General features: G+C 42.8%; 1 protein-coding gene across 1 annotated transcript; it reads right to left on the reverse strand.

Moving 5' to 3' along the window:
- Positions 1-786: 786 nt before the first annotated feature.
- Positions 787-21,786, reverse strand: KCNJ14 (potassium inwardly rectifying channel subfamily J member 14). Its single transcript, XM_056542116.1, has 3 exons — positions 21,693-21,786; positions 5,276-6,144; positions 787-1,356 (listed from the first exon to the last, which is right to left on the reverse strand). The coding sequence occupies exons 2-3, from the start codon at positions 6,047-6,049 to the stop codon at positions 787-789; spliced, it is 1,344 nt and encodes a 447-aa protein (XP_056398091.1). The 5' UTR covers positions 6,050-6,144; positions 21,693-21,786.
- Positions 21,787-23,716: the final 1,930 nt, after the last annotated feature.

The following is a 23,716-nucleotide window of genomic DNA, read 5'->3' on the forward strand; positions in this document are numbered from 1 at the left end:
CAACAGATCTTCTAACCCAGGTATCAACATAGCCTTAACAGTCCTCTATTACCCTAGGGACGATGGGGCCAAATGTCTTCTCAAGAAATCATTTTTGTTTTACACCAAGGAATTCCACGAACCTTAATAGCCAAAGTGTACCCATTAGCCTGTTGTATATAGGTAACACATTGGTTACCCTTTCAAGTTTCAGTGTTGCATTTGGTTATATTTGGCTTTTAAACTTTTTTGAATTGTATTCTTTAGCAAAAGTTTACATGATATTCAGAGAGAATTGTGTTTCTACACTTCACAGAAGTCAATAAGGTGTCCTAGTTTGAACAAGACACACTAGTCTTGGTTATGTGTATTTCATAGTAAGCTTATTTTGCTGATACTTTGCTCTGTCCCATAGTTATAACTCGTATTACATATGAGTAATAAATTCTTGGCTACTTTGGATCACCAAACAAGAATAAGCAGCATTTTCTGAAAAGAAGGAAATCAAAGAAAGCAATCTAGTATCATAAAGCAAATGTTTCGATTGACTTGTTATTCAAGCGGTGACCACTTTCTCAAAGCCTTGTGGCAAAGAAATACCAATCGTCGCTTTGTTTAGTTAAGTCAGATCTCTTAGATTTTAAAATTACTTTCCCGATACCAAAACGCTTTTTTCTCATGTAAAAAGATGCAGGAGTAAAAACATGTCCTCTTCTGCAGTATATTTCAGTGAGACTGTGCGTTCCAGTCTCCATTTTCACCCTCAATGCTCACCTATTAATGATCAAAGCAGAGTCACTCAGAAAATCATGATAGTAATATTTCTTCTAAGGGATCCACAACCCTAAGCATGTCTAACTCAAGTGAAATTTCAGGATTTAATGGTTTAGTGTCCACTAGGGCAGGAGGCCCCTCATCACAGATGCAGTTAAGGGCCACTTCGTTCTCGTAGCAGAATGAACTACGAGCCACCACTGAATATTTTCTTTCAGAAAGCTCTTTGGCGCTGCATATGGGCGTGTTTGGAACCTCATATGTGCGATGAAAGTGTAGGTAGTCCACCTCATAGTGATTACGTTTCTCAAATAGAACTGGTTCAAACCTGCTACCCCATAGAATCTCAGAGGGAACATAAGAACTACGACACTGTGTAGTCATTGCAGTAGCCTCCACCATGCCTTCTAGGATGACTACCAACTCAAAGTTAGCTGTGTCCAAATCTGCCTTGCCATACTCATACAGAGGACTGTCTTCATCAATCTCGTGAACAATGGTAACTGGAGATACCAAAAATATTCTGTCTGTACCATTGTCAAATCCAACATTGATATCTGTATGGTCCAGTGGAAGGTATTCTCCTTCTGGGGTGACTCTAGGCTGTAAAAAAAACATAAAAGGGAAACCCATAAAACCCAATGGAAAAACCTACAAGAATATTGTAAAAATAATACAGTTGCAGTTATTATGTTGCAGTTACAAATTGCTTTGCAGTCAAACTTATGTGTATTTCTGGAAATGACATTTAGGAATTTGACACTAAAATACAATAAGACTGCAGGTGGAAATTGGCACATTGCAGAATATTGGGTTTAGTCCAAGTATGAAGATATAATAAAATATGATGAAAAATGACCTGAAGGTTTAAATATACTATAATACATACATTACATAAGAATTGTGTCATTTTAAATTAATATGATAGTCATGTTATGTAATTCTGGTCAAAACTCCCAAAATATTATTATTTTCTTTTCTTGGAAAGAGTCAAAATGTATCCTAAAATCAAAATCGGATTATTCTCTGAATTATAAGCTAACGCTGGTGGAAATTAAATCCTGTAACCCAGTATACCCAACATACTTTTCCTTGGTGTTTCTGCCAGTATGACCTTGAATGCCAGCAGATAAACACTTTATTTTTTATTGTTAAGTGTAGAACCCTTTCACTGGGAGTTAGAAAATAAAATTTCTTGCCATATACAGGTTTGGTGGTTTATGGAGCGTCCAGTATAAAGACAAACAAAATAGCTAGGAAGATTGTTGGTGTGAAAAAGACAAATAGCAACCTTCAAAAAACTCCTGATTCCAGCGCAGTAACTGGTGGTTTTGTAGTAGTGTTATTACTAGGTGAATAGGAACCCTAAATAAGAGCATTACTGTATGTCCTTAAACTGGTTACAAGCTCCTGTATAGCAGTATCAAGAACACACAGCCAGAGCTCGCTGTAATCTCCATCCAGTTACACCAGATGGGCTCCATAAACTTTCAATGAAGCCTGTCTAGTGCAACTGGACGACATTCACAGGGGAGTGAACTATCGGTGGGGGTCTGAACCAAACTAAAATCTTTGACATGTGACATGTCAAAAGTTTTGTAAATGGCAGTGATACTTTAAATTGGGAGATGGAAATAATACTTTAGGGTAGGATCACACGTGCCATATTTTGCTGTGTATTTGCTGCTGCGTATTTTCCTACTTAATAAGCTGCAGCTGCAGAAAATATAAATCAGCAAATACACAGAAAAATACGGCACGTGTGACCCTACCATTAAGGGTAGGGTCAAACATGCTGTATTTTGCTGCTTATTTGTTGATGCGTATTTTCCTACCTAGTAAAGTGAATGGGTAGCAAAATACGCAGCTAAATTTTGCTTTCAATTGACTTCAATGGGTAGGATAATAAGCAAAAAAATACAGCACGTGTAAAGGGGTTATCAGGTAGGTCATCAGGTTGGTGGGTGCATGACTCCTGGCATCCCTGCCGGGAGTGTAATCCTCATTGGTCCCATAATGGTTCTCCAGACACAGCACCACCCTTTTTGTAGTAGGAAGCTTTGCATGGCATTACAGTTCAGAGCAGCTCAGACTCATTCAAGTCAATGCAACTAGGCTGTAATACCAGGTTTAACCCCAATAAAGGAGCCCCTTTAGTTATGTGGTTTGTAGGGTTGCCAGGTGGACTCCAATTAATCTGATATTCATGGTCTATCCATAGGATAAACCTTCCATTTTGTAGGCTTTGAGAACCTGTTAATTTTATGAGTTGGATACTTTCAGGTAATATATCACATTTATTGTTAGTATATGGTTAGTCAGGGTTGGACTGGTTTATCATTACCAAAGGGGCCCCAAAAGTCTAGACAACCCACTTGAAGCTGATTTGGAGCCCATCAAATAAAGTGTTAAAAAATGGATATAAGTTAATTAACCCCTTCCTAATAAAAGTTTGAATCCCCCCCTCTTTTCCCATTTTTTAAATAAAATAAAAAAATGAAAATGATCTAATGTGGTACCGCCGCATGTGTAAATGTCCGAACTATTGAAATATAAGTTAAGCTAAACTGCAGGGTTGATGGCGTACATGTAAAAAAAATACCAAAGTCCAAAATTGTGCATTTTTGGTTACTTCATATACCATAAAAAAATTTATAAAAAGTGATCAAAAAGACCCATCAAAACAAAAATAGTGATAAAAACTACAGACCACGGCTCAAAAAATTAGCCCTCTCATAGCGCCGTATGCAGAAAAATAAAAAAAGTTATAGGGGTCAGAAGATGACAATTTTATGAACCTACAGAGTAAAAATAAGGTATAATTTTTACCGAAAAGCGCACTGCAACGGAAGCCCTTAAAATATAAAAAATGGCGTTTTTTTTATTTCACTCCACAAATATTTTTTTTTTGTTTTCCCGCACATTATGTTATAAGTGAGGTCATTACAAAGTACAATTCATGATGCAAAAAATAAGCCTTTATATGCGTCTGCAGGTGCAAAAGTTAAAGCATTCTGATTTTTAGAAGGTGAGGAGGAAAAAACGAAAGTGCAGAAATGAAAATTGGCCTGGTCCTTAAGGCCAAAATGGGCTTGTCCTCAAGGGGTTAAATGAAGAAAAAAACAGGGGTTACAGGACCCGTGTTCTTCCAGTAGGTGAGGGTTCCAGTAGGGGCATAATTCCCAATATTGAAATACCCTTTTATTAAAATCCCCCCCAAAATGTGCAAAACAGTATAAAATTAATTGTATAAAAGGATGACTGTGACTCCACTGAAAGCTATATGCCTTTGGCATCTAATCTATTTTTGCCTTTGTAATCATAGGAGCACTGGAACAGCAGTTGGAAGAGATTAAAGGGGTACTCCGGTGGAATTTTTATCTATTTTTTTCATTAACTGATGTCAGAAACTTAAACAAATGAGTAAATCACTTCTATTTAAAAATCTTAATCCTTCCAGTACTTATCAGCTGCTGTGTGCTCCAAATGATGTTCTTTTCTTTTTAAATTTCTTTTCTGTCTGACCACATTGTTCTCTGCTGACACCTCTGTCCATGACAGGAATTGTCCAGAGCAGAAGAGGTTTGCTATGGGGATTTGCTCCTGCTCTGGACAGTTCCTGACATGGACAGAGGTGTCAGCAGAGAGCACTGTGGTCAGACAGAAAAGAAATTGAAAAAGAAATGAACTTCCTCTGGAGCATACAGCATCTGATAAGTACTGGAAAGATTAAGACTTTTTAATAGAAGTAATTTACAAATCTGTATAACTTTCTGGCACCAGTTGATTAAAAAAAAAAAAATTCCATCGGATTACCCCTTTAAAGGGAATTTTACACTTAAAAAATTACCTATAGTGTGGGTGAACCAGATTAAAAAGATGCATACCTTACCCAGATTTGTGGTCTGGTTCTAGAGATCCAGGCTGCATACAGGCACCATTGCTAATTTCTCCCATTATACATACTGTCCTCTCTGCTCCCATATGCCTCTCCAACTTGCACTCACATGAGCAAAGGGTCTATGAATATTTATGAGGTGGGCTGCCATATCGGAGCATAAGAGGAAGGAGGCAGGGAAGCTCTGTATACCAGCTCCCCTCCATTGCACAAGGGGGATTAGCATTGGTGCCTGTATACAGCCTTGATCTCAGAACTGAACCAAGGATCCCGGTGAAACATAACTCTATTTTATCTAGTTCACCCGCACTATAAACCTGTTTATAGGGTTTAGTGCAGGTGACATCACCACCAGTAAGTGGGCACATCATCACCAGTGGGGAGCGCTGAAGCAACAATGCTGGAGCAGCGGAGTATTTATCAGGTGAGTAATGCTTCTTTTCTTATGTGTGACCCATTTCCTCCCATTGGCCATTTTTTATATTCCCATAAAACCCATGTAATTCTATTATTATAGATTGCTCCTGCTGTCCTGTCCACTAGACAAAACATCCAGCCACTGAGCACTGTATACTGGGATCTTGATTCTTTCTATTAAGTGCCATTTATTGTAATATTGCTTACCTGCAGGAACTGTGCTCGTACGTGTGCTTCTACTAAGTGGCTTTTCCGAAGATTTGCAACTCTCCACATGAGACACATTTTGCCGTCTCTTTGAGCAATTACAGCATTTTCTGTGAACACAAGAGTTTCATTTCTCTTTTTAGGTTTGGCAATTTTTGCCATGATGGCTCCAATAATGAAGGCATCAATAATGCACCCCACTATGCACTGCAGTACTACCGTCAATACTGCCAATGGACATTCCTCTGTAACACTTCGAAATCCATAACCAATGGAAGTTTGAGTTTCTAAGGAGAAAAGGAAGGCTGCCATAAAGCTGGTGACTTGTAAAAAGCATGGAGGGGGAGGGGTCTCCTCTGAGCCAGGTTCAGGTGGTGGAGCCAAGTCCCCATGCATTGAGGCAATAAGCCAAAAAGAGAAACCAAAAATGAGCCAAGAAACTACAAAAGTAAAGGAAAATATGAGAAACATCCACCTCCAGCGAATGTCTACACATGTGGTAAAAAGATCAGTCAAGTAACGTTGGCTCTTCTCACTGAGATTGATAAACTCTACATTGCAATGGCCATCTTTCTGTACAAAGCGGCTGCGCTGGCGGACAGGCCTAGTGTGTACTTTTCCATTACGATAGGCAGTCGGCCTGATACCCTGAGTCAGTTCTGATTCCTCTTCCTCACGGAGGGGGTCAGGAATTTCTGTGCTGAATCGACGAATGGCACGTGCTACCCCCATGGCTATGGCACCACCACGAGGGAGGATAGTGGTGCTACCCATCCTATGGTTGAGAGCTTGTAGGTTTGATCTGAAAATAAGGTCCCCAGAAGTATTAAAGGCACAAAATGTTCATGATGAAGAACTTATAACCAAACCTAAGAAAAAGAAGAAAATAAAACACAATAGTAAATGTGGGGCTAAAGATTTTACTAGTACGTATACAAAGAAATACATTTTTGGCTCACATGTAGTCTGCATGCATCAATCTACACGTAGTATTTGGCTTATGTATGGTTGACATGTGATTTTTTTCATGATTTTTTTCATGATTTATTATGCTTGTTCATTCGCTTTCTTTAGCTGAGGTTTAAAGGGGTTATCCAGGAAAAAACTTTTTTTTATATATCAACTGGCTCCAGAAAGTTAAACAGATTTGTAAATGACTTCTATTAAAAAATCTTAATCCTTTCAGTACTGTTACGCCGAGCGCTCCGGGTCCCCGCTCCTCCCCGGAGCGCTCGCTACACTCTCCTCACTGCAGCGCTCCGGTCAGATCCACTGACCCGGGGCGCTGCGATACCGCCTCCAGCCGGGATGCGATTCGCGATGCGGGTAGCGCCCGCTCGCGATGCGCACCCCGGCTCCCGTACCTGACTCGCTCTCTGTCAGTCCTGTCCCGGCGCGCGCGGCCCCGCTCCCTAGGGCGCGCGCGCGCCGGGTCTTTGCAATTTAAAGGGCCACTGCGCCGCTGATTGGTGCAGTGGTTCCAATTAGTGTTATCACCTGTGCACTTCCCTATATCACCTCACTTCCCCTGCACTTCCTTGCCGGATCTTGTTGCCATCGTGCCAGTGAAAGCGTTTCCTTGTGTGTTCCTAGCCTGTGTTCCAGACCTCCTGCCGTTGCCCCTGACTACGATCCTTGCTGCCTGCCCCGACCTTCTGCTACGTCCGACCTTGCTTCTGTCTACTCCCTTGTACCGCGCCTATCTTCAGCAGCCAGAGAGGTTGAGCCGTTGCTAGTGGATACGACCTGGTCACTACCGCCGCAGCAAGACCATCCCGCTTTGCGGCGGGCTCTGGTGAAAACCAGTAGTGACTTAGAACCGATCCACTAGCACGGTCCACGCCAATCCCTCTCTGGCACAGAGGATCCACTACCTGCCAGCCGGCATCGTGACAGTAGATCCGGCCGTGGAGGCTATGCTGGTCGACCGGTCTCGCCTGACACCTCAAGAGAGGACACGACGCCGCATGGAGAATCTCTGCCTGTACTGTGCTAGTACCGAACACTTCCTGAAGGATTGTCCTATCCGTCCTCCCCGCCTGGAAAGACGCACGCTGACTCCGCACAAAGGTGAGACAGTCCTTGATGTCTACTCTGCTTCTCCACGTCTTACTGTGCCTGTGCGGATATCTGCCTCTGCCTTCTCCTTCTCTACTGTGGCCTTCTTGGACTCCGGATCTGCAGGAAATTTTATTTTGGCCTCTCTCGTCAACAGGTTCAACATCCCGGTGACCAGTCTCGCCAGACCCCTCTTCATCAATTGTGTAAACAATGAAAGATTGGACTGTACCATACGTTTCCGCACGGAGCCCCTTCTAATGTGCATCGGATCTCATCACGAGAGGATTGAACTTTTGGTCCTCCCCAATTGCACTTCTGAAATTCTCCTTGGACTTCCCTGGCTTCAACTTCATTCCCCAACCCTGGATTGGTCCTCTGGGGAGATCAAGAGTTGGGGGCCCTCTTGTTCCAAGGACTGCCTAAAACCGGTTCCCAGTAACCCTTGCCGTGACTCTGTGGTTCCTCCTGTAACCGGTCTCCCTAAGGCCTATATGGACTTTGCGGATGTTTTTTGCAAAAAACAAGCTGAGACTCTACCTCCTCACAGGCCTTATGATTGTCCTATCGACCTCCTCCCGGGCACTACTCCACCCCGGGGCAGAATCTATCCTCTGTCCGTCCCAGAGACTCTTGCCATGTCTGAATACGTCCAGGAAAATTTAAAAAAGGGCTTTATCCGTAAATCCTCCTCTCCTGCCGGAGCCGGATTTTTCTTTGTGTCCAAAAAAGATGGCTCTCTACGTCCTTGCATTGACTACCGCGGTCTTAATAAAATCACGGTTAAGAACCGCTACCCCCTACCCCTCATCTCTGAACTCTTTGATCGCCTCCAAGGTGCCCACATTTTTACCAAACTGGACTTAAGAGGTGCTTATAATCTCATCCGCATCAGAGAGGGGGATGAATGGAAAACGGCATTTAACACCAGAGATGGACACTTTGAGTATCTGGTCATGCCCTTTGGCCTGTGCAACGCCCCTGCCGTCTTCCAAGACTTTGTTAATGAAATTTTTCGTGATCTCCTATACTCCTGTGTTGTTGTATATCTGGACGATATCCTGATTTTTTCTGCCAATCTAGAAGAACACCGCCAGCATGTCCGTATGGTTCTTCAGAGACTTCGTGACAATCAACTCTATGCCAAAATAGAGAAATGTCTGTTTGAATGCCAATCTCTTCCTTTCCTAGGATACTTGGTCTCTGGCCAGGGACTACAAATGGATCCAGACAAACTCTCTGCCGTCTTAGATTGGCCACGCCCCTCCGGACTCCGTGCCATCCAACGTTTTTTGGGGTTCGCCAATTACTACAGGCAATTTATTCCACATTTTTCTACCCTTGTGGCTCCTATCGTGGCTTTAACCAAAAAAAATGCCGATCCCAAGTCTTGGCCTCCTCAAGCGGAAGACGCCTTTAAACGGCTCAAGTCTGCCTTTTCTTCGGCTCCCGTGCTCTCCAGACCTGACCCATCTAAACCCTTTCTATTGGAGGTTGATGCCTCCTCAGTGGGAGCTGGAGCTGTTCTTCTACAAAAAAATTCTTCCGGGCATGCTGTTACTTGTGGTTTTTTTTCTAGGACCTTCTCTCCGGCGGAGAGGAACTACTCCATCGGGGATCGAGAGCTTCTAGCCATTAAATTAGCACTTGAGGAATGGAGGCATCTGCTGGAGGGATCAAGATTTCCAGTTATTATTTACACCGATCACAAAAACCTCTCCTACCTCCAGTCTGCCCAACGGCTGAATCCTCGCCAGGCCAGGTGGTCTCTGTTCTTTGCCCGATTTAATTTTGAAATTCACTTTCGGCCTGCCGATAAGAACATTAGGGCCGATGCTCTCTCTCGTTCCTCAGATGCTTCTGAAGTTGAACTCTCTCCTCAACACATCATTCCTCCTGACTGCCTGATTTCCACTTCTCCAGCCTCCATCAGGCAAACTCCTCCAGGAAAGACCTTTGTTTCTCCACGCCAACGCCTCGGAATCCTCAAATGGGGTCACTCCTCCCATCTCGCAGGTCATGCGGGCATCAAGAAATCTGTGCAACTCATCTCTCGCTTCTATTGGTGGCCGACTCTAGAGACAGATGTGGTGGACTTTGTGCGAGCCTGCACTATCTGTGCCCGGGATAAGACTCCTCGCCAGAAGCCCGCTGGTTTTCTTCATCCTCTGCCTGTCCCCGAACAGCCTTGGTCTCTGATTGGTATGGATTTTATTACTGATTTACCCCCTTCCCGTGGCAACACTGTTATTTGGGTGGTCGTTGATCGATTCTCCAAAATGGCACATTTCATCCCTCTTCCTGGTCTTCCTTCAGCGCCTCAGTTGGCTAAACAATTTTTTGTACACATTTTTCGTCTTCACGGGTTGCCTACGCAGATCGTCTCGGATAGAGGCGTCCAATTCGTGTCTAAATTCTGGAGGGCTCTCTGTAAACAACTCAAGATTAAATTAAATTTTTCTTCTGCATATCATCCTCAATCCAATGGACAAGTAGAAAGAATTAACCAGGTCTTGGGTGATTATTTACGACATTTTGTTTCCTCCCGCCAGGATGACTGGGCAGATCTTCTACCATGGGCCGAATTCTCGTATAACTTCAGAGTCTCTGAATCCTCCTCCAAACCCCATTTTTCGTGGTGTACGGCCGTCACCCTCTTCCCCCCCTCCCTACCCCCTTGCCCTCTGGTCTGCCCGCTGTGGATGAAATTTCTCGTGATCTTTCCATCATATGGAGAGAGACCCAAAATTCTCTCTTACAGGCTTCATCACGCATGAAGAAATTCGCGGATAAGAAAAGAAGAGCTCCCCCCATTTTTTCCCCTGGAGACAAGGTATGGCTCTCCGCTAAATATGTCCGCTTCCGTGTCCCTAGCTATAAGTTGGGACCACGCTATCTTGGTCCTTTCAAAATTTTGTGCCAGATTAATCCTGTCTCTTACAAACTTCTTCTTCCTTCTTCTCTTCGTATTCCTAATGCCTTTCACGTTTCTCTCCTTAAACCACTTATCATTAACCGTTTCTCTCCCAAATCTGTTCCTCCCACTCCTGTTTCCGGCTCCTCGGACATCTTCTCCGTCAAAGAGATTTTGGCGTCCAAAAAGGTCAGAGGGAAAACCTTTTTTTTAGTGGATTGGGAGGGTTGTGGTCCAGAAGAGAGATCCTGGGAACCTGAGGACAATATCCTAGACAAAAGTCTGCTCCTCAGGTTCTCAGGCTCTAAGAAGAGGGGGAGACCCAAGGGGGGGGGGTACTGTTACGCCGAGCGCTCCGGGTCCCCGCTCCTCCCCGGAGCGCTCGCTACACTCTCCTCACTGCAGCGCTCCGGTCAGATCCACTGACCCGGGGCGCTGCGATACCGCCTCCAGCCGGGATGCGATTCGCGATGCGGGTAGCGCCCGCTCGCGATGCGCACCCCGGCTCCCGTACCTGACTCGCTCTCCGTCAGTCCTGTCCCGGCGCGCGCGGCCCCGCTCCCTAGGGCGCGCGCGCGCCGGGTCTTTGCGATTTAAAGGGCCACTGCGCCGCTGATTGGTGCAGTGGTTCCAATTAGTGTTATCACCTGTGCACTTCCCTATATCACCTCACTTCCCCTGCACTTCCTTGCCGGATCTTGTTGCCATCGTGCCAGTGAAAGCGTTTCCTTGTGTGTTCCTAGCCTGTGTTCCAGACCTCCTGCCGTTGCCCCTGACTACGATCCTTGCTGCCTGCCCCGACCTTCTGCTACGTCCGACCTTGCTTCTGTCTACTCCCTTGTACCGCGCCTATCTTCAGCAGCCAGAGAGGTTGAGCCGTTGCTAGTGGATACGACCTGGTCACTACCGCCGCAGCAAGACCATCCCGCTTTGCGGCGGGCTCTGGTGAAAACCAGTAGTGACTTAGAACCGATCCACTAGCACGGTCCACGCCAATCCCTCTCTGGCACAGAGGATCCACTACCTGCCAGCCGGCATCGTGACAAGTACCCATCAGCTTCTGAAGTTAAGGTTGTTCGTTTCTGTCTAAGTGTTCTCTGGTGACGTGTCTCGGGAACCGCCCAGTTTAGAAGAGGTTTGCTATGGGGATTTGCTTCTAAACTGGGCGGTTCCCGAGACACGTTTCATCAGACAGCACTTAGACAGAGAAGAACAACCTTAACTTCAGAAGCTCATAAGTACTGAAAGGATTAAGATTTTTTAATAGAAGTAATTTACAAATCTGTTTAACTTTCTGGAGCCAGTTGATTGATATATATATATATATATATATATATATATATATATTTAAAAAAAAAGTTTTTTCCTGGATAACCCCTTTAATGAAGTTCTTAACAAAACATCCATAGAAACAAGCGTGTAGCGATCAACCGATAATGTCTTTGTTACACATATGTGCAAAAAAGACATACATCTAAAAACATTAAAGGGGTACTAAGGTGCTTAGACATCTTATCCCCTATCCAAAGGATAGGGGATAAGATGCCTGATAGCGGGGGTCCCGCCGCTGGGGACCCCCGTTATCTTGCACGCAGCACCCCACTTAAAATCAGTCCCTGGAGCATGTTCGCTCCGGGTCTGATTACTGTCGACCACGGGGCAGGCGGCGTGTGATGTCACGCCTCCGCCCCCGTGTGATGTCACGCTCCGCCCCTCAATGCAAGCCTATAGGAGGGGGCGTGACGTCACACGCCCCATGCCTCCTGGTCGCCGGTAATCAAACGCGGAGCGAATATGCTCCAGGGACTGATTTTAACTGGGGTGCTGCATGCAAGATCACAAGGGTCCCCAGCGGCGGGACCCCCGCGATCAGGCATCTTATCCCCTATCCTTTGGATAGGGGATAAGATGTCTAAGCGCCGGAGTACCCCTTTAAAATGCTGAGAGCTATGATACCCCAGATGAAGCCTTGAAGCGAAACATTGGGTTGTGGAGGTTTGCATACTCTATGTTTCCACCATGGGGATGATTTTTACTATTGAATGATGCATACAGTGTGTTTATCCTTTGTTACTCTGATCTTGTGACCTGTATATTTGATGCACTTTGCCACTTTACTATCTATTCATGTACTGTAATCCCTATGGTCTATGTCTACTACTGCTATTTTGCACTACCTAGTTGTATGCCATGTGCTTAGCCTCCATTTGTTAGTCGGTTCTTACCAGCAGCATTTATACCACCTATTCCATACCTCTCAGCATTTTAATGTTTTTAGATGTATGTCTTCTTTGCATATATGTTTAATAAAGACATTATTGGTTGATTGCTACACGCTTGTTTCTATGGATGTTTTGTTTAGTCTTCTTTAGGTGTAGATCTATTACTATAGGGACATCATTGTTAATATTAATGAAGTTCTTATCTAACTTTATATCTGCTCAGTATTATTTGGACATAGTAAAGCCTTTTTTTTATATCATTTAGACATATTTTGGTACCATTACTTGCTCATTATATTCACTGTCTGAATTAGAAAATCCATCTACTGATATTTTTCAGGGAATTCAGAGTTAATAGAAGGTAGTCCTTTATTCCTGACCTCCATTAATAACATATACCAAAGATTGGCTACAAAGAGCCTCTCTTTTTCTCTGGATCACCTTACATGCCCATGCTTGACACAGAAATTCCCCTATTTACAGTGCGTATCATGTAGTACTTCAATTCCTCTGTGGTTGCACTGCAACCACAATTTTGTCTCTTCCAAAATTAAGTTAAAAAGATCGTCCAGTTGCTGTCAGTTTTCCGAGCATCTAGTCCCCACCAGGTTCCTCTACTTTCTAGGCCTGGAGATGGGCTCTGCAGGCCAGAAATGCCCGCCCACCAGTCAGTCACTGTGCTTAACAGATAGTTCCTGCAGTCACAGCAGTAAGAATAAGATCACAGCAGGGTCCATACACCTAAAAAACTGGCAGCGGCAGGGGATCAGGCTGGGTATAACGCTTTGTTCTTTGTTATTTTCCCTGCAGATTCCTGCCTTTACAACCCCCATTTAAGGAAGTCCTATAAGCATTATGGCTGCATATACACCATATATATATATATATATATATATATATATATATATATATATATATATATATGAAAAGTTGTCGCTTTATTCCATAGATACAATGACTAAGTTTCTGTGGTCTCACACCACCATTGTGAAGTCAAAGTGCAAGTGATCCAATGGGGTTTAAATACACATAATCATGTGACTCCTTCATTTACATACAGAATATCAAAACACAGATGTAAACAAAGAATATAATACACAATCCTGCATATCAAAATACATATAAGAGACATAATATAGATGTCCAAAAAGTGCAAAGTGCATATACAGTAATGTGCATAATTTGCTATAGGCTTAAAAATATGATAATAAATGGACTGGGGTGTAACCACACTTGAGTATATGTTTGTAGAGTTATCCAATAGTATCCAATAATATGTGGAATCGAGCGGTGGCAATCAAAACTTACCCTGTAAAGGACAAACAAACGCCACATGGAGAGGCAGGTTTATTCACTCAAGAGCGGCGCTGAGCAAATGAACAGACAGATATAGGATCTACGTAGCGGATCATGCGGCGAGTCTTTCCGAGCATGCGTATCAGGAGGGAACACGCCTTACGGCCATCATATGACCGGGCACAGTGTATGAACGTATCCAGTGTATAGCCATATATAGATAGTCACATGGCCAAACAAAGGCACATGTCTAGGCAGATATATACAGGGCATAAAAGAGGCGCATTCTATTGCCATAGAGATACAATTGAGGAAACTCATAAGGGGCTAGAGGGAACAATATTGCCGTGATCATTAAAATGAAAAAAGTAAACTAAAGGAGTAAATAGAAATAAAATAAAAATTAAATCTATGGGATCCCTGCTACCAGACACAGTTTACAAATATATCAGGCAAATTAGATAGACCCACCCAAGGTAACCCGACCACACTGGGTCCTACCAAAGAGGGAGGGCACAGGTGGTAACCGGGTTTGGGGTCCAACAACTTAGTGTTGGTCCCCCAATGATTATGTGTATTTAAACCCCATTGGATCACTTGCACTTGGACTTGACAATGGTGGTGTGAGACCACAGAAACGTAGTCATTGTATCTATGAAATAAAGCTACAACTTTTTATTGGATACGCTGGTGTGCTGCAGTCAACCTTTCTGCTATCTGTCTTATTGGACCCAGGACAGGGGCCCCTGCGACCGCTTGCACCCACCATCTGTGATTTACTACCCTGGTGTGCTGCTCTCCTTTTCTATTTTGTATTTATCCGTGGTCATCTTGAGCCTGCACCCAATACATCATGGATTCCACAGAGGTAATTCAATCAGTAGCTCCATCTAATACATTTACCTATAAAGTGGGGACATTGACAGGATTTTCAGCTAAATTGAGACGGTCATCTCCTTCCTTGAAGCTCCATCTATTATTGATCTCCAAAGACAATAGGAAACCGAATCTAAACGTCTGTTATATCTTAAATTACATATAGCCACCTTAAGTCATTATAACAAATCCCAACTGATACCAAGAGGCCTCCAGTCTCAACCGTCTGATAATGCATACTCCTCTGATTTGGACTATAGAGCAAAATATGAAGTAATGTCTAATAAGTATGCTCTGGATCTTATCCTTTAGAATATAGAGTTCTTACAGAAGGACATTGTCGCTACTACTGATTGTCTTACTGTTACGCTATGCGCTCCTGCCTCACACGCTGGCCGTGAGCGCATGGTCCCCTTACCTTCTGCTGCTGACGGGGCTGGGACTCGCATTGCGGGACACACCCGTATGCGTGCCCCAGTCCGTCAATCTCTGGGTGTTTCCCCTGCCTCTGCTTCCGCCTCTCTGCTCCGGCGCGAGTGTCCCCGTCCCTTAGGGCGTGCGCGCGCCAAAGCTTTAAGATTTAAAGGGCCAGTACGCTCATTAGTGTAACCACCTGTGTCTTGTTGATAAATTCCTCCACCCTCCTCAGTTCTCTGCCGGATCTTTGTTGCCTTGTGCCCTAGAGAAAGCGTTTATTTGTATTGCCCTGCCGTGTACCAGATCTCCTGCTCTTGTGACCTTGACATTGCTTCTCTGCCACCTGCCTACTGAACTTCTGCTACGTCCTGACTACGCTACTGTGCTGCCTGCCCTGACCTACAGCTATCCTGACTATGAGTTGCCTCATCCCTTCTGTGCTCCGCATCTCCTCAGCTGCCTGTGTGGTCGAGCCATTGCCGGGGGTTACGACCTGGGTGTCGCCTGCAGCAGCAAGCCCATCATGCTTTGCGGCGGGCTCTGGTGAAGACCAGCGGCACCTTAGACTCCGTTCCCTGGCAAGGTCTGAGTCATCTGCCACACAGGTCCAGCGGATCCAGTCTGTCTTCAGAAACGTGAGTGTTACACTTACTAAGACGGAACATGCTTTATCTATTGCCAACCAGGAGGATTTTGAGCACCTCATTGAGAAAGAGAAACAATTTCTTACAAAATTTGAAGGGGAGCTCGAGACCACAAAGCGCCACAAGTGGCACCGGGATACTCTGGACTATTCCTTTGGAAAAGTTTACATTAGGGGTAAACTGCTAAATCTTCCAAATGCTCACATAGAAATAAGGAACCATCGAGAGACACATCATCTTCTTCAACTGAAAATAATACTTCTGCCATCACTTCTGACCCCCAACTTTTTTTTTAGGGGTACACCAGTCTCCAGGCGTAGACCAACCCTTAGAGGAGGCCGACGACACCACCAATCCCATCAGGACCCGTTCACAGAGGCTCAACAAACAGGCACAGCCCAAGCTTTGCTTCAAGAAGGAGTAACTAGCCCGCAGATGGTAAATATTTAGTCTATTCCTTTGACTGGTTCTCAACTTGAATTATTGTCCAAGGGACTTAGTTATTGTCCAGATCAAAACACCCTTTCAGTTAGAACTCGATTTAATACATTTTTTTCGCAGGCTTAAACTTAAAATCTGGTTTTATTTAAATCCATGTAATACTAATGTTTTTGTTCCCACTAACACAATTTACTCTCAACAGGACGGCTTTGTGTTTTCAGATTTTTCCCTTAATTTGCCAAGCAATTTTAATCCTCCTTTACAGTGGAATGCTTTTGACACATATTGTGATTTGGCCCGTATGGAAATTACCCATAGTAAAGAGTCAGGTAATATACATAGGAGACATAATCTGAATAGACAACAACATGAAGCATTGGCTTCCCTGGTCCATGATGAAGCATGCTGAAAAGAGTGGAGCCATTGTGATCATGGACCGGGATAAGTATATCTTAGAAGCAGAACTGCCAGCTATCAGACTCTTCTACATAATTTAAACTAAGTAGAGACTCTACTCATATAATCTGCACAAGAATCAAAGTCGTCCAGGATGAAGCATTACTTAATTCTCTGATTGATAAGACCTTATACAATTACCTGCTGGTACCTCATCCTGTCATCCCTTTACTTTATCTGCTCCCGAAGATACACAAGTCATTGGTGGACCCCCGGCAGACCGATTGTGTCTGGCCGGGGCTCGGCCACAAGTCATTTGTCTATCTTCGTGGAGCAGATTTTACGCCCGTACACCATGCAAGCCCGCTCATATCTTCATGATACCATCGACTTTTTAGTCAAGATTTCTGATTTATAGGTTCCTTCAAATGCTATTTTGGTCACACTTGACATGGTCAGCCTGTACACCTAGATCCCAAGTGATGGGGGTGTACAGGCTTCCACGTTGAGTTTAGTTTTGGATTTCACAGAGCACAAGGTTGACTTTATTATTTCACTACTTGAGTTGGTTTTAAAAAATAATTATTTTTTGTTTAATGACACCTTTTTCCTCCAGACATCCGGCACAGCCATGGGCACAAACATGGCGCCCAAGTACGCTAATGTGTTCATGGCAGTGCTGGAGCAATTTGCTGGGGTGTTGGTGATACATCGATGATGTGTTTCTGGTCTGGAGGGGAGACATGACACAGTTACATTCTTTTCACTCTTATTTAAATTCTGCTAACCCTCACATTAAATTCACTCTTCATGCTTCCACAACTTCTAATTCTTTTTTGGACACTTTAGTTTCCATTACAGGAAACCATCTAACCACCGACAGATTGCAACTCTATTTTACATTTTGATAGTTGTCATCTGCGACCAATGATGCTTTCCCTCAAGGGCAGTCAAATGCTCCGGGCGAGACACTTTGTGGAATCGGATGACAAATTTACATCTACACTTGATCGTATGGTCCACAATTTCCAACAACATGGGTACCCCCTTTCCCTTCTTCATCAAGAGAAGACTCGGGTCATGTCTTTAGAAAGGACAAAACTTTTACACCCCCAAAAGAAACGTGACTCTAAAATACGGATTCCTTTTGTATCAACCTTTTGCTCTCATTCCAAAATCATTGGTGGCACTTTAAACAAACACTGGAATATCCTAGAAACCAGATACCCTGATATTCATGAATTTAATGAACGTCCTTTACTGTCATACCGTAGACCTTCCAACCTGAAAGATAGGCTGGTAAAATCTGATGTTTCCCTGAAAATGCCGTCGCAGTGATACTTGTCGGTCAGGAGTAGGGGCTCCTACCCCTGTCGACAATGTGTCAACTGCGACTTTATGAAGAAAGGTTCTTGCTTTGTTCATCCATATTCTGGCAAGTATTATAAAATAAATCATTACTTGACCTGCACATCAGATTATGGGATCTATGTTTTGGTGTGCCCGTGTGGTCTCCTCTATGTGGGAGACCACATGGGACTACAAAACTCGGATGAACCAGCATCGGTACGGTATCCAAAAATGACGCACAGATTTACCGGTGGCAAAACATTTTGTAGAGGCCCAACATCTAGAGAGGGATCTGAAATTTACCCTATTGGATCACGTCCCCCCCCCTCAAAAGTGGTGGACACAGTGCCAATATTCTCAAAAGAAGGAGCTGAAATGGATTTACAAGCTTCAATCCCTGAAACCTAGGGGACTTAATGTTGATTTTTCGATTACACATCAGGTTTATAATGCCTAGTATTATGCTGATAAGTTTTTTCCTGTCATTCCCCTAACTGTTAGGATAGTGCACTGAGATCCTTATTAATTGATACATTGTTTATCTTTTTTAGTGATGAATGTGGACCAGTGGCAAAACTGAACGACCCCTGAATTTGGACTCATCATTATAACTAGGGTGCCAGTGCCCCAAGCCTGATCAGGTTTCATTCAGACAAAGAAATTCCAATGGCGCAGCACTCCAAAACATGTCTCTATACAGCTAGTTGGGAATTTTGTGATAATTGAATTTGATTTGTGTAACGATATACAGGGTTGGCCATTTATATGGATGCACCTTAATAAAATGGGAATGGTTGGTGATATTAACTTCCTGTTTGTGGCACATTAGTATATGTGAGGGGGGGGGGAAACTTTTCATGATGGGTGGTGACCATGGCGGCCATTTTGAAGTCGGCCATTTTGAATCCAACTTTTGTTATTTTAGTAGGAAGAGGGTCATGTGACACATCAAACTTATTGGGGATTTCACAAGAAAAACAATGATGTGCTTGGTTTTAACGTAACTTTATTCTTTCATGAGTTATTTACAAGTTTATGACCACTTATAAAATGTGTTCAATGTGCTGCCCATTGTGTTGGATTGTCAATGCAACCCTCTTCTCCCACTCTTCACACGCTGATAGTAACACCGCAGGAGAAATGCTAGCACAGGCTTCCAGTATCCGTAGTTTCAGGTGCTGCACATCTCATATCTTCACAGCATAGACAATTGCCTACAGATGGCCCCAAAGAAAAAAAGTCTAAGGGGGTCAGATTGGGAGACCTTGGTGGCCATTCATCTAGGAATGCTCGGACCTGACACCCATAATATGGTGGTGCACCATCTTGCTCGAAAAACTCAGTGAACATGCCAGCTTCAGTGCATAAAGAGGGAAACACATCATCATGTAGCAATTTGGCTTATCCAGTGGCCTTGAGGTTTCCATTGATGAAGAATGGCCCCACTATCTTTGTACCCCATATACCACACCATACCATAAATTTTTGTGTTCCAACAGTCTTAGAGGGATCTATACAATGTGGGTTAGTATCTGACCAATAGCGCTGGTTTTGTTTGTTAACTTCACCATTCACATAAAAGTTTGCCTCATCACTGACCAAAATCTTCTGCGTAAACTGAGGGTCCTGTTCCAATTTTAGTTTTGCCCATTCTGCAGCACCTGAAACTACGCATACTGGAAGCCTGTGCTAGCATTTCTCCTGCGGTGTTGCTATCAGTGTGTGAAGAGTGGGAGAAGAGGGTTGCATTGACAATCCAACACAATGGGCAGCACATTAAACACATTTTATAAGTGGTCGTAAACTTGTAAATAGCTCATGAAAGAATAAAGTTACCTTAAAACCAAGCACATCATTGTTTTTCTTGTGAAATTCCCAATAGGTTTGATGTGTCACATGACCCTCTTCCTAATGAAAAAACAAAAGTTGGATTCAAAATGGCCAACTTTAAAATGGCCACCATGGTCACCACCCATCTAGAAAAGTTTCCCCCCTCACATATACTAAGGTGCCACAAACAGGAAGTTAATATCACCAACCATTCCCATTTTATTAAGGTGTATCCATATAAATGGCCCACCCTGTATATTTATTTTTTCTCCTTATTCTTTGTTCATATGGAATATTTTTGATCTAAGGTTCTAATATATTTATAACATTTTGGGATCCCTGCGGTTTGCTTGATTTATGTGAGTGAGGCATTAATATTTTTACAACATAAAACTCATATACCAGTGGACCCCCCGGTTTCTTTGGGGGGACCAGCACTTAGTTGTTGGACCCCAAACCCGGTTACCACCTGTGACCTCCCTCTTTGGAAGGACCCAGTGTGGTCGGGTTACCTTGGGTGGGTCTATCTAATTTGCCTGATATATTTGCAAACTGTGTCTGGTAGCTGGGACCCCATAGATTTTATTTTAATTTTATTTCTATTAACTCATTTAGTTAACTTTTTTCTTTTAATGATCACGGCAATATTGTTCACTCTAGCCCCTTATGAGTTTTCTAAATTGTATTTCTATGACGATAGAATTCGCCTCTTTTATGCCCTGCATATATCTGCATAGCCATGTGCCTTTGTTTGGCCATGTGACTATCTATATATGGCTATACACTGGATACGCTCATACACTGTTCCCAGTCCTATGATGGCCATGCAGGGTGTTCCCTCCTGATGCGCATGCTCGGAGAGACTCGCTGCATGATCCACTACGTAGATCCTATATCTGTCTGTTCATTGGCTCAGTACCGCTGATGTGGAAGCGCCGCTCTGGCGTGAATGAACCCGCCGCTCCATGCAGCGTTTGTTTGTCCTTTACAGGGTAAGTTTGGATTGCCACTGCCCCATTCCACGCCCAGTCTATATATTATCATGTTTTTAAGCCTATAGCATATTATGCACATTACTGTATCACTATATATGCACTTTGCACTTTTTGGACATCTATATTATGTCTCTTATATGTATTTTGATATGCATGATTGTATATTATATTCTTTGTTTTGATATTATGTATGTATGTGTTTTGATATTATGTATGTAAATGAACAAATCACATGGTTATGTGTATTTAAACCCCATTGGATCACTTGCGCTTTGACTTGAGAATGGTGGTGTGAGACCACAGAAACATAGTCATTGTATCTATGGTATAAAGCTACAACTTTTTATTGGATACGCTGGTGTGCTGCAGTCAACCTTTCTTCTATCTGCCTTTTTGGACCCAGGACCGGGGCCCCTGCGACCGTTTGCACCCACCATCTGTGTTTTACTACCCTGATGTACTGCTATTTTATATATATATATATATATATATATATATATATATATATATATATATACATACATACATATATAGTTTGAAGGCAGCATAAATGATTTTCCATGTGGTTGAGGGGTATTTATAGTTATGCCCTTTAACATTTGTTCCACCATGGCACCCAAAGAATTATATCTTGACATACATAATCAATGAAAACAGAATGGTCCCGTAACTTTGTTTAGCATGCCAAGTATGTATGAACACTGTGTTCTGCTAAGAATTCCCATAGCTGCCAAGTGCCCTTAATTTCCAAATCCAGTGCCAGCTTTTTCCTCCCTCTATCAAGCATAAAGTAATGCAATTTAAAAATCAAAATGAATCTAACATTGCATAATAGTTTATTACCACTATTTATTACTGTCATTTTATATCTGCAGTATTTTTATGTATAGTCTTTGACTTATGTTATATATGTATATGTATAAACATTCGTATTAACTAGGGCCTAGGGCACCATAGCTGCCAGTGATGGATTTTCACCTCAGGAGCATGTAGGCACAGACTCTCTGGCACCTTAGACCACACCCCTTAAGTAGGCCACACCCTTATTTGCACATAAATGTTGTATTTTTGCCTGCAGGACCTTCTGCACACCAACCCTAGTCCCTCTATAGGTGTCATCCTCTCTTCTGCACATAGGGGGAGATTTATCAAGACCTGTGCTGAGGATAAGTTGACCAGTTGCCCATAGAAACCAATCAGATCGCTGCTCTAATTTTTCAGAGGCCTTTTCAAAAATGAAAGAAGCAAGCTGATTGGTTGCTAAAAGCAACTGGTCAACATTTTCTCTGCACAACTTTTGATGAATCTCTCCCTATATATCTAATTAACACATCTACATATATTTAACATATTAAGATGCTTTATTTCCCTATAAAACATGTCATTAAAATCTATATGGATAGAATTTACATATACACAATATTTACATGTAAATTTCCCCCTAGGAGAGCTGGTAATACACACTATAGAGTTTACTATAACTTACAGCATAACATATTCCCCAGCATATAACACTAATGTGAAAACCTAATGGAAACTTGTAATCTCACTTACAAAGAAAAAAAGTTAGAATTTGTCCCAACTGGTCATCTACTAAAATCAAATAGTTATGTAAATTTGCGTTGTGTCCTCTGATCTATATGGGTCAAGTCCTTCTTGTGGCTTGAGCCCTCGTGACAGCTACAGACCTCACACACACTTGTACTCTCTCTCCGAACAAGAGCTGCTTATGTTTCCATATAAAGCAGATGTGAAGCTTAGTGGCAGCAGACTTGGAATTTTGTGACAATGTCATCTGTAATCTCAGGCAAGGTATCCAATTTGCATGTAAGGTCAATGATGCAGCAAGAAAAAAATCTATGCTGTGTTTCCCATATTGACAGCAGTGAAACTGTTTGGCAGTCTCCATCATACGCCACATTTGCTGACGCTGATGTAATTCACATACTGATTTTCCTTGTTACAATTATCTCTGGAAATCACGCCCGCCTCATTGATAAACACGCTAACAAATGACCTTTTTGTGATTGTTCTTGCCACACAAGTGAACTCAAATATACTTTTTTTTTTCTATAGAAACTGAGGGCATATACCTAGGATTACCATCTTGCAATGTGATTCGATATGTCATCACTATGTTAACATTGGGGATTTCTATAAATTCTGAGAACCAAGGGGCCACAGCACTGATTTAATATAGTCATGTTGGGATCCAGCACAAAGGTTAAAACATATCAACCTTACTTAAACCATTACAAACATTAGTATTCAATAGTTTGGCCTGTGCTAATGCTTTTTCATGCTTTTTACTCGTCATAATCTTTAGTCGATTTACACTACGACTAAGGGCTATGACCCAGGAAACTTGTCAGGTACAGGACATACCGCAAAACTTCTCATACTAATGGATTAAAAATAAAGTTGAAATGTTTTAACTTGATGCTGGATCCCAACTCAACTATGTAAAGTTTTCAGACCAGGTGTCTGACTCTATTTCGTTGCTGCACTAACAGGTGTCAGTTCGGGTCATCGGAAACACAAACAGGTCAGAACATGTAGTAGTAATACAGGTACAAAAATACAGCAATAATATGGTCATGTGAAACCATCCTAAATGTTAAAAGGGTAGGTTTACCGTGTTTACACTTAGTTGCTAGTGGGTTACTACGGTGCAATTTTTTTCCACATGATTTCAAGTCTCAGGCTACATGATGAGTGACTACCACTGCGACACAGGTCATGCAGAAAAAGGTCTCTATGTCCTGCGTATCCCAAGCATTCTATAAGATAAGTTTTCCCTTTTTTTTCTGGCAGTTTTTGGAATACTGCCACTGCAGTTTTTGAGCCAAAGTCAGAAGTGGATCCATAAGGGAGGAGAAGTATAAGTCCTTCCTTTATATCCTATTCCTTTTGAATACATTTCTGGCTTTGGCTCAAAAACTGCAGTGGCAGTATTCCAAAAACTGCCAGAAAAAAAAAAAGTGGAAACTTACGCTTAAAGG

Source organism: Hyla sarda, chromosome 10 (genome assembly GCF_029499605.1).
Source record: "Hyla sarda isolate aHylSar1 chromosome 10, aHylSar1.hap1, whole genome shotgun sequence".
Taxonomy (NCBI): domain Eukaryota; kingdom Metazoa; phylum Chordata; class Amphibia; order Anura; family Hylidae; genus Hyla; species Hyla sarda.